This window comes from Lygodium microphyllum, chromosome 25 (genome assembly GCF_053477565.2).
Source record: "Lygodium microphyllum isolate KBCC chromosome 25, Lygodium_microphyllum_v1.1.10, whole genome shotgun sequence".
In the NCBI taxonomy this organism is placed as follows: Eukaryota; Viridiplantae; Streptophyta; class Polypodiopsida; order Schizaeales; family Lygodiaceae; genus Lygodium; species Lygodium microphyllum.
Window position 1 is genome coordinate 40,802,338 of NC_141159.1, and position 16,232 is coordinate 40,818,569.

The window sequence follows — 16,232 nt, forward strand, 5'->3', positions numbered from 1 at the left end:
TGCAACTTGCAAGCACATGGCACATGCAAGTATACGTGTAACGTAGCCTCCATAGCCTATGTATCTGCTCGGGAAGGCAAACCTGCGTTGTGTACTCTGGTACGTCTGCTTAGCTGGTCGGGAAGAGGCCAAAAAGGCACTGCGCAGAAAAATCTCAGGCAGGAAAATATCTGCTAGCAAGCGAAAAGTGAGAAGACATGGTGGAAGCTGTATCCATATCTATGTCACATGTGTTATGTATATAAATATCCCCACCTGATCTGAGTGTATCTCTGCCACCCATTCACCATTCAACAGAATCCAGATCCTCTCCCTCGGGCCTCTCTCTCTCTCTCTCTCTCTCTCTCTCTCGTCTGTGGCAATTGCCCATGCACGTTGACTACTACCCTGATGACTACCACCAAGAAGGCTACCCTGAAATGTTACGTGCTTCTCCCTTCTCTCTCTCCCTCTCTGAATCATCTCTTCCTCACAGTATCCTAGCACTAGACAAGATAAACTCATACCCCCCCCCCCATAGTCATGAGTAAGAAATACAGCCTTCAGTCCAGCGGGCCTGCATTATCCCAACATGCTCACCGGCTCCGTAAATCCTTGGACTCCTCCAGCTTCCTCTCCCGTGCTGCGCAACGTCCCAAGGATCAATATTCCCAGAACCCGCGCCGGAAGTCCCTCGACGACCGTTCCTTCAGAAAAGAAGCTCCAAACAATCACCCGCATGGAATGTACGATGGCGCAGATCTTGCAGACGAGATCCAGCTCGCAAAGCAGAAGGCAGCCGCTTGGGTGTGGCACCAGCGGCATGTTGGTGAGGTCGTGGCTCCCACCAAGAGATCCGCCATCACCTCTCTCCACCAAACACCACCACCACCGTCATTTTCCCCTCGTGAGTCTGCCACTGATTCTGCTGCAGACGGTCCTCTGAAGTCTCGATTCTGCTCAGAGGCTTTGAAGAAACAGCAGCAGGAGCACAAGACGAAGCAGGAAGTGCAGGTAAGGGCCTGTACTGATTTCCATTCATTTAAAAACAGTTGTCCTTACATAGGTGTGCTATGAGCCGGTTCTACCATTGTTTTGTTATCCATTAACCAGCCATACTTAATAAGTCGCTCTTTCCTTAGTTACATCCAGTGCAGATTGTACTTATACTCAAAAGTTATCCGAGAACAGAAGTCAATGTAATAAATAGAGTGACTTGCCTTTCTTTTATTACAAGAGGCGTTAACCAATGCCTTAAGCCACTTAGCCATGTCTTTAGAATTTGGTGCAGTTTTATTTTTACAGGAGGCATTTGGTCCCTTTCCATCAAATGTTAATGATAACGACTTAGTTTACATTGATTTTTTACCTCTGGCAATGCAGGCTGAAGACCACCTTCATGTTAATTCAACTCCTCCTGCACCTGCCAATTCCAACAAAGAAGCTAAGCCCACTTCTCTATATGATGCTTTTGAGCTGTCAAGCTTGAAGGACCAAATGTCCCAGCTTGTGCAAAAGATTCAGAAGGCTCAACCAAAGCAAAAACCAGCTGAATCAGAAGAACCAGCAGTCATAAGCAGCAAGAGGATGATGAGAAACAAGAATCTCGACAGTGGATTAGCTGGCCTGCCGAATTCCCCTCACTCAGACCTAAGCAGCAATAGGATGATGAGGAATATGAAGCTTGATAGTGAACCCATGGATTCCTTCCACTCAGATCCACGTCACCGTGCGACTGGTCTCATGAACGTGAATGATCAACACAGAGTTGATGGTGATAACAAGCAGAGGCCGGGAGCTGGTGACTCTGTCCGATTGAGCACAGACAACAATGGTGGAAAAATCCTGCATCAGGGCAAGGGCAACCTCAGAAAGCCCTTCTCTGCCATCCACAAGCTCTTCGTTAAGATATCTAAGGCTGTGAAGGGCAGTTCCAAGGCCACTGTCAGCCATGAGGACAACAAGCCGGAAGAATCTGCATTCGATCATGCAGGTGATCAGGGTCACCTGCATACAGCACAGCATAACTATCAGCACTACCACCATCATCATCATCACCACCACTATCACCATCATAATTTCATACATGTGGACGGTGATCATCATCAATCCGAGAAGGATGTCAATGCTTCTACTGAAGGAGTGGTTCAGTTTAGGAGGAGGAGGTTGTCTGACAGCTATGTTGAGGTAGATGAAATGAACATCAGACAGAGGGGTGCAAATAATGTTATGGCTATGATGGATGAGTCTGATGTGGAATTAGGGACAGCCCTCTCTCCCATGAGAAGAAGGAGGCACTCTGCATCAGAAGGCCTCTTTAGTGACCACAATTCACCTAATCATCCAGTCCCACTATACGCAAAGAAATCTGGTTCTCCTATTTCGACTAACCATGGTCGGATCACAGGGTTAGGTTACTATTCTCCAAGGCTGGGGAGGCCTGTTTGGGCATATTCTGAGGAGGATGGTCAGACCACCGCCAATATAGCAGCTGCTGCTATCTCACCTAATTATGTATCATTGCAGGCCTCTAGATTCGCTAATTCTCAGACGCACTCGAAGCTCGAAGAACGCGAAGAGGACCTGTCTGCACCCCGCCAGAGGAGGTTTTCTGAGAGCTTTGCAGATTATCAAGCTCCTGTGAGATTAAGGAATTATGCAGCAGCAGCTCTATCTCCTATTCAGATGAAGTATGGGAGTGCTACATTGCTTGATAAGAGTAGAGAAGGCCTCTTTAGTGATTATAATTTACGTAACTATCCAGTCCCAGTGAATGCAAATAAATCTGATTCTTCCCCTAGTTTGCCTAAAAATGATGAGATCACAGGACAAGGCTACTATCCTGCAGGTCTGGGGAGGTCTGTTTGGGCATGTTCGGAAGAAGAGGATGATGATCAGACCGCTACCATTGCAGCTGCTGCTACTTCACCTAATTACTTATCGTCGCAGGCCTCTCGATTTGCTAGTTCTCAGACGCACTCGAAGGTAGAGGACCGCGAAGAGGCCCTCTCCGCCCGCCAGAGAAGGTTTTCCGAGAGCTTTGCGGATCGTCAAGCTAATCATGTAAGATTAAACAATCGTGCAGCAGTGGCTTTATCTCCTATTCAGATGAAGTACAGAACTGCTGGGCTACTTGATAAGAGTGCATCCTCAGCTGCTGCAGATCGCTGCAAGATGAATAATACTCCTTCCTCTCCAGTTACGCATAATCAACATGTAATTAGCTAGGCTAATTATAAGTGATTCTGTTGCTGCTGCTGCTGCTGCTGCTTATAGGCTAATATGACGCATCTATACGTTAATCAAAAACACTCGTCAGCAATCACACCGATAAGGTACAACAATACATTTTGTAAAGAATGATAGATTTAAGATGGAGGAAGTACTTTTGTACATAAGATTCTACAGTTGGTATCTCTAATCAAGGTTACCCACTTTACTCCCTACCCTGCAACTTAGAGCCAAGACACACCTATGCAGATTCTACTACCACAAGTCTGTACCTAAGTTTCATAATGCGAAGATGGTTTACTTAACTACATTTCACTTTTGTGTCAAAACATTTGGAGCCCATAAAGTACCTCCAAAAAGAGGTCTATGAGTTCACTTGACATGGAAGTCAGACATGTTGGTGTGTTTTGCATTCTCTCTCCTCGAGTCTCTTCTCTTTCTCTCTCTCTCTCTCTCTCTCTCTCTCTCTCTCTCTCTCTCTCTCTCTCTCTCTCTCTCTCTCTCTCACATACATTCTCTCTCCTAGTTGGCAATGGTGGGTTCAAGGTCAAGTTTGTAACCGCATGGCTATTGTGCCTTTACTCCAATTTCTAAATGCCCGAGTCAATGGACTTCGATGTGGCATAACTCTTACATTTATCCTTCAACCTTCAAGAAGAGTGGCAATGGTGGGTTCAAGGTCAAGTTTGTAACCGCATGGCTATTGTGCCTTTACTCCAATTTCTACATGCCCGAGTCAATGGACTTCGATGTGGCATAACTCTTACATTTATCCTTCTACCTTCAAGAAGAGCAAAGCCTTCCTGAGGCCTTCCCAAAGGAAGCACCTGCTCACTATGCCTAAATATAGACATGGACATACAATACAAGTAGCAAGTTCCTATTTTATCTTCTATAGTGTTGCAAGGAATGTGTGTGAAGGCTGCAAAGATGTGGGGTCTCCAAAAAGCTAGTTAGGAAAGAGAAGACACTAAGAAATTCCTCAAGTACAATCCTTGTCAGTTTCTTGAACTCAAACACAAAATTCATACAAGAAACTCTTATATGTTAGCCCTCCACTTCATCCAAGCTTTATAAATAATATATATACAACCATGTGTATGGTAGCACGTGTAGTGATGGAATCCCCCCCCCAAAACTAGCTCTTGCCAGTTCCTACCATAAAATGATAAGCAGGAGCCCAAGTCCTTTATCCTCAAGGTCCTACGTTTACTAAATGCATGGATGGCTTGTCAATTGCAGAATGCCCTCTACTTTGTACTATAGTCATAAGCATGATTTGGCATTACTAATGGTAACATGGTGGCCTAATTGTTACTCCCAAAATCCTAGTCCAGAGCTCCATACTCAAACACCGACATGCTTGCCTAGATAATCTGCAATGGTTGGAATTTGTTGGCCTTCTCAAACATGGACACCTTCAAATAAAACACATGCATGAATTAGCCAAACAACATTCTACCACAAAGAAGCCACAATACATAGCAGCATGTGAAGCTAAATATGTTGATATAGTATGTACTAACGAAGGATGAATATTGAATTGCAAGCAACCTTCACATCCCGCAGTAATGAACATGAATTCTTAAGGAGTAGTAGGTCCTGTACTCATGATGCCTCACGCACTTTGCAATGGACTCCACAATTAGTAATCACTGTAGCAAAAAACAGTCTTCTCTCAATCCTTTGCTTCCCATTAGTTGATCAAAAACTCCCCATTAGGAGAAATATGGACTCTCTTTTTTGCCCCTTAAGGAGTGAATAAAGAAATATAGGCCTAACCAATGAGAGAGCTAGGATTCCAGATTCATGTAACATGAATCTTCTAGCCATATCTTGGCCCAAATCTTCCCTCAGCAATAAAATAAGGGGAAATGTGGGGAATACAATGCTGACACTTCCTGGAAGTTTGTGACTCGAATTTTTATTTTCTTAATTTTTTACGTTCGACATTTTATTTCTCCCATTTTCAATTTCCCCCTCTTTCTTAGGCGGATCTCAAATTTATCATATCTCTTTTCTCGCTTCTTCTTTCCTGACAAAATCTTACAGCCTCATTGTTGCTTGCCCTACCATTTCCTCTACACAAACACAGAGTGAGTTTCACACCTTTTATGAGAGCAAAGCTTGTTCTACCAAAGCTCTAAGATTTTCTTCACAAAACTTTACAGGTATATTGTTCTCTTCCATGGATGTTCTATGCTAAATTTTTATCTCGTTTTGACAAAACCTGTGCAAGTTATGTGCATTCTCTAACATGTACTTTCTTTTGTTTTGGTACTCTAGGAGTCTCTTACAGTTAAGAACAATGATCTTTTGAGCACTCAACTTCTTCTTCAACATCTTACAGTTTCTTTGTAAACAAAGTTATAGGTATGTTGTCTTGTTTTTTTGTTGCTCCATGGTTAAATTTTATCTCGTTTGGACAAAATGTATGCAAGCTATATGCATACTAAGTTTTCCTTTTTTTTTTTACTCCCAGAGTCTTTGAGGGTGGAGAACAATGATTTTTTTAAACCTCAACTTCTTCAACATCTTTGGGCTTCTTTGCAAAGAGAGCCACATGTATATTGCCACTTTTTTATGTTGCTCCATGGTTAAGTTTCAACTCATTTGGACAAAGCCTATGTAAGTTATATGTATGCTTTGACTCGATATTTCTTTTGTTTTTGTACTCTAGGAATTTGTTAGTGTGAAGGAACAATGGTCTTGTTATAAGTCAACTTCTTGTTCAACATCTCTAGGCTTCTTTGTGAAAAGAATTGCAAGTACAATGTTTTTTTAAATTGCTCTATTTAAATTTCATTTCATTTGGAGAGAACATTTGCAAATTATACACGTTGATAGGTAACTTTTGTATTTGGTTACTATAGATGTCTTCATAGAGAAAAAACATCAGTAACATACTTGCAGTTGAGGTCTTCAATAGAAAAGATAGTGTCGGTAATTGGATTTGTGATAAGTACTATAAGTTGGATTGGATTTTGATGCACCCAAGTACTCGAGGGAGTTTTAAGGTCAGGCTTAAGGATGTTGCAAACCCTAGCAAACATTGGAAAGATAGAAATTTAGAGTTCAGAAAAGTGTTCAATGGAACAAGTACAGTAACAGAAGTGTTGATCCAACATGTCTATACACACAAACAAATCTCTGTACACGACAAGAACTACATGGAAAATTATTAAAAAAATAGTAAGTTTTTAAATTTTATCATTGTTTATTCTTTTGCATCAGAGTTTTTTTTAAAAATCTTTGCAGTGTTCTAATTCAATCTTGTTTTACTGACAGCTCTATATCCATCAACTTTGCATGAATGGCAGAATGTGGAATGTTTGAGCGACAAGATACATGTTTGACATGAAAACATAGGTTCTTTGATCTATAATAATAACTCTGCAAGTCAACTTGCAACTCAAAATAACTTTTTTTATAATTCATTGTATGTAGTAGAAAGCCAAAGATTGTAGCATGTCCCATCCTCACCACTATCTAGTAGTGAATGGTTGATCGGTAGCTTGGAGTTGTCAAGAGCATGTAAGTCCAATATAAAATCTGACATCAATAGTGCTATTAAACCCACCACAGGCTCCAAAGATGTGCATCTTAGTTGGTTTATTCCATTCTCATTGTTTGCACATTTGTTTGGTCAATGTGATGTTCTGAAGAAAACAAAGATTACTTATCAATGCAAATGTCCATACGAGGAATGGATGAGTCAGCTATTGGGTGAGTCTTGGCAAGTCAAAAGAACACATTTTGATGAAACGATTGAATACAAGGTCAACCAATCTAATCTCGCATTCAGGTAAATATTTTTAACTACTTTGAATGCCTTGTTTTGATTGACATAGGTCTTGCTTAGATGAATTGTTGTGTTATTTTTATTTACTTACCATTATTTTTGTTTTTATTACAGGTATTTCATCGCTAGACAAACTCTGTGCATTCGCTTTCGATATAGACGATGGCGACTTTTGCAAGGGAAGGAGATCAGCTTGGATCAAGATACCCGAGATGAGACACATACAACTCTCATAGATGTGGTTATCTTGTGGAATGGTCATAATCCTTTTGTAGAGCTAGTTAAAATCATGATTAAATTGCAGGTTGGAGTTCTATAATCTATGCAATATTGTCTTTGCATAATGATATATTATAGCTCATCTCTTCTACTTATTTCTTAAAATTAAATATTAAATTGGATCCAAGGGATTTTGAAGGTCTTTTATATTTCTTCTCTTAAAAAGTTTCTATATTTTCTGTAGTTGGACTTGCATATACTCAGTGATCCAAGTATATTTGAGGATATAATAATGTAGAACGAAGCATTTGTCTGTATGAATAATTTTAACGATTACTTTAAAGTATTGAAATAAAGAAACTAAGGTAAGAGCTTTAATTTGAAACTTTAGTGTTAAAAAACAACCTTTATTAAAAACCCTAGATACATAAAAGCTATATCTCCAAACTCATTTTCACTTTCATTCTCTACTTCCCTACACTTGTGCTCTCCTCCCTTCTCTCTTTGTGTGCCATGGCTACCACTCCCACCTTCGCCGCATGGATTAGCTCCCATGCTACGCACACATAGGAGACTAGATATACCCTAGGTTTTGCGCGACCTTGAGTCTAGAGAGCTCACTTTCCGCTGTAGACCCTAGCTCTAGTATACTCGCATCGTTTTGTGATGTGGCAAACCCTCTGACCTGCTCTATTCCAAACTCTGCTCTCAGATGGGTCCCCATAGATTTCCTATATAGTTTACGTGCTGGATCAAGCCATAAAAAGGTAATAAATCGATCCCTCGTGCATGTGGGGCAGTATCTTCATGCCAGAGCACTGCCCACCTCATCCCCAGACCACGCCACGATGGATCTCATCGAGTATGATGCAGCATTTGCCATATATGTCTTGTGCACTAAGGTGCAAGAGGACAGTGAGGAAGACATCGACGCACCCTCGCAGCCACAGCTAAAGTATTTCGAGAGGGAGCCTAAAGAGATCATACTCGATCCGAGAGTAGAGGCAGCACAAAGCTTAGCCATTGTGCACCCACCTCCTTGCCCTCCTGAGATGCCGACAAGAGATGAGCCACCCCTCGCTTCTCTCCATGCTATCATCATCGAGGGGGTGGAATATTTACTTATGCAGGATGTACTAGAAATTTTGGAGCTAAGGGAAGAAGAGCTATATTGTATCATGGCGCGTGATGCACCTGATGATTTTATAGATTTTGATATACAAGATGCACCAACACATGTTGATGAGGTGGCTCGATATGATGGCACGAGTGTCGATGACATCTCTGCCATTGTGAGCATCCAAGAGAAGATTGAGAATGCAGCACCACAGTATGAGATCTCACATGAGGAGTTCGAGCGGTTGCAAGAAAGCGTTTTTGGACCTCAACCCGACTACGTAGTATCTTCCCAAGAGAGAGACGAGGGTGGCCCAGCTACAGGAGCAGACCTGGATGCTCCATTACAACAACAGATAAATGATGCAAAGAAGGTAATGTTATCAGATTAATGTTATCGAATTTGTGTCAAAATTTACCAGTAGGGCCTCTAGGGCATCGGGGATATGCACATTAAATTTTGCCGAGATCGGACCCCTAGAGCTGCCCTGGCCAGAGGCTTGCATCTGGGGCTGTGCACATCAAATTTTGCCGGGATCGGGCCCCCAGAGCTGCCCTGGCCGAAGGCTCGAATCTGCGGGCCTGAATCTACAGATTCAGGCCCCCAGACGCGAGCCAGGCCCCCAAACGCAAGCCTTCGGCCAGGGCAACTCTAGGGGCCCGATCCCGGCAAAATTTGATGTGCACACTTCCGATGCCCTAGGGACCCTATTGGTAAATTTTGACGCAAATTCGATGTATATATCTTTACCACACTCCATACATAGTGAGTTTGACACAGTGAGTCTGACACTGAACTTGTGTGATGCAAGACATTGTCTATATAGATGAATTTTCATCTAGACAAGGTGGTTGATCTGGTAGCCAAGGAAGGGTGCAGGGCTCGACATTGAAGGAGTATATCGGCCATCTTGTGAGAGACATTTTTGTATTCCATAAGACATGCTCTCCGGCTTTTTCTGAGAACTTCTTGAAGTTGAGGGCACTAATAAAGGCTGGGCTCTTTAAAACCATCCCAATGAACTCTAGCTTGGAGAAAGTAGTGTTGCTTCGATGTTCGAAGCTCCTCTACTTATTCTCCAGTACTAGGTCTGGGCCACTTTTTTCCCTGGTGGCCCGTGGGATGGTTGCTAGTGTTAGAGACCCCAATGTCATTAAGCAAGAACTACTAGGGCAAAATGTGTTGCTGCCTATGATCAAGAATAGCTCTGACCATGGGGAGTCTAGCTCAAAGAAGCCTAGGAGAGAGTAGATGTACTTAGTGCCAAATGATATCTCATCACCAATGTAATGTAATTTGTAATCTTCTATTGAAGTAATGAAAACCGATATTTGTTGGATTTGCATGCAATGTAGTTTGTCATACGCATCGTTTATTATTGTTTTTTACTTGAATATTATGTTTATTTATCATATTTATACGCAACACGATTCATACCCTAAATTTAATACGTAGTGCTTTATCGAGTTCATGCGCAATATGTATTCATTCGAACGTATGTAACGATAATTCAAAGACATAAATAAAACAAATAACAAATGAATAAACAAAAATAAGACGCACCAAAAAAATTATATTCATATTCATAACATTTTACATGGGATCCATTACAACTAGGGTTTTACAAAATCTCTTTGAAAGCTACATTCCATATAAACACCATATTCGGGAATATGGGGATTTCCCATAAGTTTGGGACACTTGGTCAAATCTTTGGATTTCTCATAACTTAAACACTATAACTCCAAATCGAGTGCTCTATAGCTCAATAGATTCCATTTTTCAAGCGCTTTTCAATGATAGGTGACATCATATGGTTTTGAGAAACTTATGGGCATGTTATCCGTGTGCCACCTTTTTAGTATTCTAAAAATGGGAATTGGGAGATTCCCAAACTCACTAATATTGTGTTTATATGTTTTGGTAGTACACCCCTATCGTTGTTGATATCTGCGAGGACTATCCTTCCATTTTCGAAAGAACCTCACTATTCGCAAATCCCTATCGGTGACACTGACTCTCCTTGCATGTACTGCTACATAGACCGAGTCTCCAAACAAGTCGATGATGTAAGCTTCCACAGCTTCCTGTAGTGCAAGGAGGGCTTGGGCAGTCCAGCAATCGGGTTGTTGCAAGCGTCTTCCATCTGGGAAGTGCCTCCTGTTGTTCTTAATGAGTATGCGGTCCATAACCTCACGCACTGGCTTCTAGAATGGAGCCTTTGGTATGAGGAGGTGCGTGGTCTTCTGGTAATGGTGGATCTCACAAAGAGCCACTATGCCTGGCTTCCATCGACGCTTGCGATGCTAGCGTGGTGGTGGTGGTGGTGGTGGTGGTGGTGGTGGTGGTGGTGGAGCTAGGGGGGAGGTGGCCTCTACATAGGATTTCTAAGGGGGTGTCTCTGAGCCGCTTGCTTGGTGTGTGCCATGTCTTCTAGGAGAGAAAACTCAAAACTCAAAAGTGAAATGTGTAAAATGAGGTGAAACTTTAAACTTATAGCAGAACTTTCAAAAAACCCTTAAATCTGAATTAATGTATCCAGACTTTGGAAAAATATGAACAGTGATCTGATTGGCGTAAAATTTTACCTATGGACTCCTCTAGGGTACATCAACTACCAAAAAAAAAATTGGCCTCATCAGAAGTCTCTAGGACACCTGAGATATATATATATATATGATCATGCAATAATTTCCATATAATTGCATATAGATTTTGGCTATTTGTAGAAATTGAGTTTGCAAATGTGCTTCCTTTGCAAAGAAAATTGTTCTTTTCCATTTTACTATTTGAATTTTATGTGAATATATCATAATATGAAAAACTAGTTTTGAGTGATTTGCATGTAAAATTTCTCACTTACATAAGTCTAATTACACTAAATAACACATGTTTAAATATGTCATAAGGCTTCATTAAAAAGGGTACTATACTTTAACTGTGGTAAATGATCCAAAAAGTCTTAAAAAGTAAAGATGGCTCAATTAATCCGCCATAATGTTGGATCCAAAAAACTGTAAATGTAGCTTTGATTTGGAGCAATGATGTGATACCATATAAACATGTTAATCTTATCAACGTACAAATACAAGCCAAAAACTTATTTTTTATTTTTCAATTATATCATGTACAAAATCTTCTATATATTCATATTTCAAGTAAGGTTATGATATCCCTTATTACCAAATTATTATATTTTGGACCTTTAAAATAGACACATAACATCATGTAATCTGCTAATGCTTCCATTAGCACGAATTGTGGTATAATCAATGAAGGTTGGTATAAAGCTCATGTGTGATACATAATACCTTATTGAAGGTATGTATCAAATATTGCTAAATGTAGAATACTTGTAAATGAACATTTTCAAATATTCCAATTTTAGCCTTGTAGTTTGCAATGTTGAAGAGTACAACTTGGGCTATAATCGATAGGTCCCATGATAAGGTAGTTCACATATTATATGAGGTAAACAATCTTAAGTCTTTAAAGTGGTTTGATTGAGATTTTTTGCAAAACTCTTCACGTGCCATGGTAGACTAACGTGTCTACTACTATGCCTTTGAGCTATACCAAATGACAAGCACATATGAATATAGTATGACCAATGTGCATTGTACCTATTATTTGTACCTATTATCTCTTTTGTACATATACTTTGCACATTCCAAACTACTTAACTTGATTTATTGAGATTTTTTAAAACCATATTGGTGATTTAATTTCATGAGATATATTTTTTAGCCTAAATGACCACTTCGGATACACAACCAACAACTCTATGCAATGCATATATTTAATGATGCTAATTATATGGGCCATAGGTAATATTTGGTGACCTAATGTGCACAAACCTAATTGACTTTTTAATAGTTAGATTTTGAGATATGCATCCTCCAAAATTTACCTTCTAGTGATTGAGGTTGAACAAAATTATATTTAGATTAAAAATAGCACTTGAATTGAAAATCACATGAAACTCATTAAGGAGCTAGTATTTGTTATGCTCTATCTATAAAAGAACATTTGGGTGGATTTGGATATGGAAGTAGGGTTTACATCCCCCAAGAATGTGGATTCCATCTTTTGGGTTTGGAGCCTTCTCTCCCAAATCTAGGTCTAGGGTTGGTGGTAGGCTTGGATGATGATGTGGCAATCCATCATGAACTCCTCCTCTTCCCTTGCATTACACAACGCTCACACATCATCCTTGTGTATGTGCCATGTCAATGCATGCCACCTTATCACACCAACTTGGTATGCCACATCATTGGTTGGCCATTTCATCATGGTGATGTGTCATCCTTCTCATTCATGTCACATTATCACTTGCCATGTCACATTGCAGCTCATGTTGGCACCCACTATCTATAGCCAAGTCACCAATGAGATGAAATCCTTGTAACTTTTGCCACACCATTGCATGCCTTGTCACAAATTTACCATGCAATCACATAGCCTTGTCACCATGGTGGCATGGCCCTGATGTCGCATGACAGGGGTTACATCTCCTCAAGCCACATATGCACACCATACACGGTAAGTCATCACCTCATATATGCATGTATGCAAGATGGCCATGCATGCATGCATGAATGATGAGCATGTATATTGGGCTATCTTGCAACCATGTAACATTGTCATACATACATGCATAGTGGCCATTTAGTGTGCATTTATGCTTGGCGGATGAATATCCATCAATTATGCTCCACTATATTGAGATAAAACCTTATATTAAAATGTAACGATATATCACTTTTTAGTATGATTTGTAATCAAAGAACTAGGATAATTAAATAATTTGTGTTGAGCATCCACCAATGGTATAGCAATTTGATCTTGGTAATTTATCTTTATATCTAGACTAGAATGAATTATAATGGGATCAATTATTATCCAATGGTATGCTACACATGGTTTGAATATCAACTAATGATGCATAACCTTGGAATTTTGATAGATCGAATTGTGTTTTTGTGCATGATTTGGCTTTGTGACATTGTGTACTATCACTAAGCAAGAGTCTCTTCATTCTTCATACTATCACTCAGTTTCACAAATTTAGAATGGCTTGAGGAATGACCATGGGATCCCAAAGCTATCAATGAGAAAAGAGCAATAGAAAAAAGAGGCCTCCATCTCAATTAATTGCTAAAGAAAAAGAAAATGAATTACATGAGATAAAAAATGGGAGTGAAGGGCTCCATGTCACACTATTATTGTTGCTCATATGAAGTACAAGGACACCTCTAGATGAGGCAACTACAACCAAAGTGGAGGTTCCATCTCCTCACAACTCACATATTTATGTCCACATTAAGCATCTGTTCATCACCACCTTCAAACATCAATATCCTTAGCATCACCTACTTTGGAGAGCATGCCCAATGTGCAATGTGGCAATATAGAAGAAAGGGATGTGGAAAAATCAAAACTACATTGACATTGAAACACAATAATCAAGAAATACTTTGGTGACTTGTCAACTTCTTACAAGGTGAGTCTCCATTCAATGTTGATTGATCGTGATTAATTAATACAATCTAAAAAGCTATCAAGGTTCCAAGCTAGCATAAAAGAGATATAGGCTCTTCATTGATTAAGATTTTAAGGGTGTTATATGCTTCAATGAAGTATAAAGGTATATCTAATCATCTAACTAGGCATGAAACACTTGTGGCTTCCATTGATAGGTCATAAATGATGGGGAATATACATGTTACTGCATGTCTCCTAAATATTAAACATATGAGTAGAAGATCCACCTTGGATACCAATTAGATTGGTGCAATATGGGCATTTAGTGGGTGTGCATCTAAAGTAAATATGAGATTGTCTAGTGAAACCAAGGCCTTAATAAAGCACTTTTTGGAGGAGCACTCTGGAGCATCTCTTGAATTCAAGAAGTTGCGATGACAACATGTGGGATGAAAATAATATATTGAGCATGGTGCCTATTCTTGGAGATAACATAGACAAAGCTTTATATGAAATTTAATGAGGCCTACCTAGATTTTTAGTTAGACCAAACATATTTTGAAATATGTAAGCCTTGGTTTGTTTGATACTAAAGATATTAGGATAAATATTGTGGTAGGTACCATGTGTGATCTAAGCTCATGCATGATGTAATCTGTAAGATCTCTAGCCATGATAGTGTCCTTTTAGTTAGGCCACATGAGTTTGTTCACACCCTATCATACCCTCAATCTTTCAATGACCAATACTATTCATTAAGTTGTATTTTGGGGAGTTGCCCAAGTTATGGATCATTATTTAGAGCACCTTGGTCCACATATGGCACCTCTAATATCAAGATTAAATGTATCGATATTGCATGATGAGAAAGGCTTTTGAAGGTGAGAGTAGAAGACTAAAACTTGTCACCAAAGAGTCCACATGTCCCAATCTTAGTCATCCATGCAAATCCACATAACCCAATCTTAGTTATGTGTGTGTTGCTACTATGGCCCCCTTCATGTGAAAATGCAACAAAGCCCTAAAGCATCAAACTATGTAATTATGCAATAAACATACAAAAAAAATGCTGCACAAAAAGAGATTATTCAAGCATCAATCACTATCAAAGAATCCCGTATTCTCTTTGTTGAGGTCAATTGATGAATGAGTTATGCCATGCTAATGCAAGAAGGTGGTCAACTAATGAAAGATGAGCACACCACCATTATCATGGAAAAAATGGAAACCCCTCTCTAATTGACACACTAAAAGACCAAGTATAGGTAGCATAGGAGGCTATAATCCTTAGATCAAGATATCCCTATGTGAACACACATTGCCAAATAAGTAAGATATCATACTAATTTGTTTAGAAGCTATACATACATATGGCTAGAAATATCATTAAGGGAGATTTGAGGTCATTTTTTGGCCCTTTAAGAAATTGAGGAGATAGAATGTGTCTTAATGTTTTTGAAAATATTCTCAACAAAATCTTCCCTTCAATGACTCTCTCAAAATCTTTCATGTCCATTTTCAAAGTTTATTTTGGTCAAATCTTATCCACCTCCATGTTCAATAGTGGATCACTTCTTGTAATTCTATTACTTGTAATTCTATTACAAGTATGGAGGACTGTAAATGACATCTATATCATCTCCATATTGATCTCAAAGACTAGTATAAACTATTTGTAAATGAAATAAGGTTAGTCTAAATATACCTAGTGCAATGGAAGCATTCAATTTCGAAGGTAGAAAGATTACTGATCTATGGATCGATGGTAGGTTCTTTCCTATTGATCCTAAATCAAGAAGCACCCCTCCATTATTTCATTCTAAGATTTGTTTGGGATGCAGTGTTGCACTCATTGCACTATGTCAGGTTTACACTTGACTATGCCTTGTTCTATATAGGAAGTGTACCATTGTACATTGATGGTTATAGGATGCAAATTGGGCTAGTAGTATTTCATACACAACGTCTACCTATGGGTTTATGTTTTTCTTTGGGAGCATTGTTATTATTACTTAGAGTAGCAAGAAATAGCCTACAATTGCACTATTTAGTACTAAGGCATATTACAAAGGTGTTATAGTTGTTACATGTGAGATAGCTTACTTGGTGATTTGGGGCTACAAATGGACATGAATACTATCATCTACTATGACAACCTTAGTAGCATTCAATTGGCCAAGAATCTTGTGTATCATGTGTGAACCCAATGCATTGAAGTCCATTACCATTTCATTCGAGAGCAATTTCTAACAAGTGACATTGACTTGGTTTATGTGAGCACAAAGAATCAAGCTACAAATATTTTCACCAAGGCCTTGGAAGATGAGAAGCTCCATTGCTTCAAGACTATGCTTGGAGTATGAGCTCATTGTTTAGCTGAAGGAGGAGTGTTGAGATGTT

At 39.5% G+C, this 16,232-nt stretch overlaps 1 protein-coding gene and 1 long non-coding RNA gene across 2 annotated transcripts; both read left to right on the forward strand.

Moving 5' to 3' along the window:
* Window positions 1-257: 257 nt before the first annotated feature.
* Window positions 258-3,717, forward strand: LOC148014119 (uncharacterized). The gene is made up of 2 exons (XM_087666383.1): window positions 258-993; window positions 1,363-3,717. The coding sequence occupies exons 1-2, from the start codon at window positions 523-525 to the stop codon at window positions 3,205-3,207; spliced, it is 2,316 nt and encodes a 771-aa protein (XP_087522509.1). The 5' UTR covers window positions 258-522; the 3' UTR covers window positions 3,208-3,717.
* Window positions 3,718-5,888: 2,171 nt separating this feature from the next.
* Window positions 5,889-7,310, forward strand: LOC148014120 (uncharacterized). Its single transcript, XR_015688600.1, has 3 exons — window positions 5,889-6,402; window positions 6,499-7,015; window positions 7,127-7,310. It is a non-coding gene; the product is annotated as an uncharacterized LOC148014120 (long non-coding RNA).
* Window positions 7,311-16,232: the final 8,922 nt, after the last annotated feature.

Bases quoted from the DNA above. Each gene is read 5' to 3' on its own strand.
- LOC148014119 (XM_087666383.1), top strand. From the start codon at position 523: ATGAGTAAGAAATACAGCCTTCAGTCCAGCGGGCCTGCATTATCCCAA. The intron at 994-1,362 runs GTAAGGGCCTGT...CTGGCAATGCAG, and splicing joins AGACGAAGCAGGAAGTGCAG to GCTGAAGACCACCTTCATGT.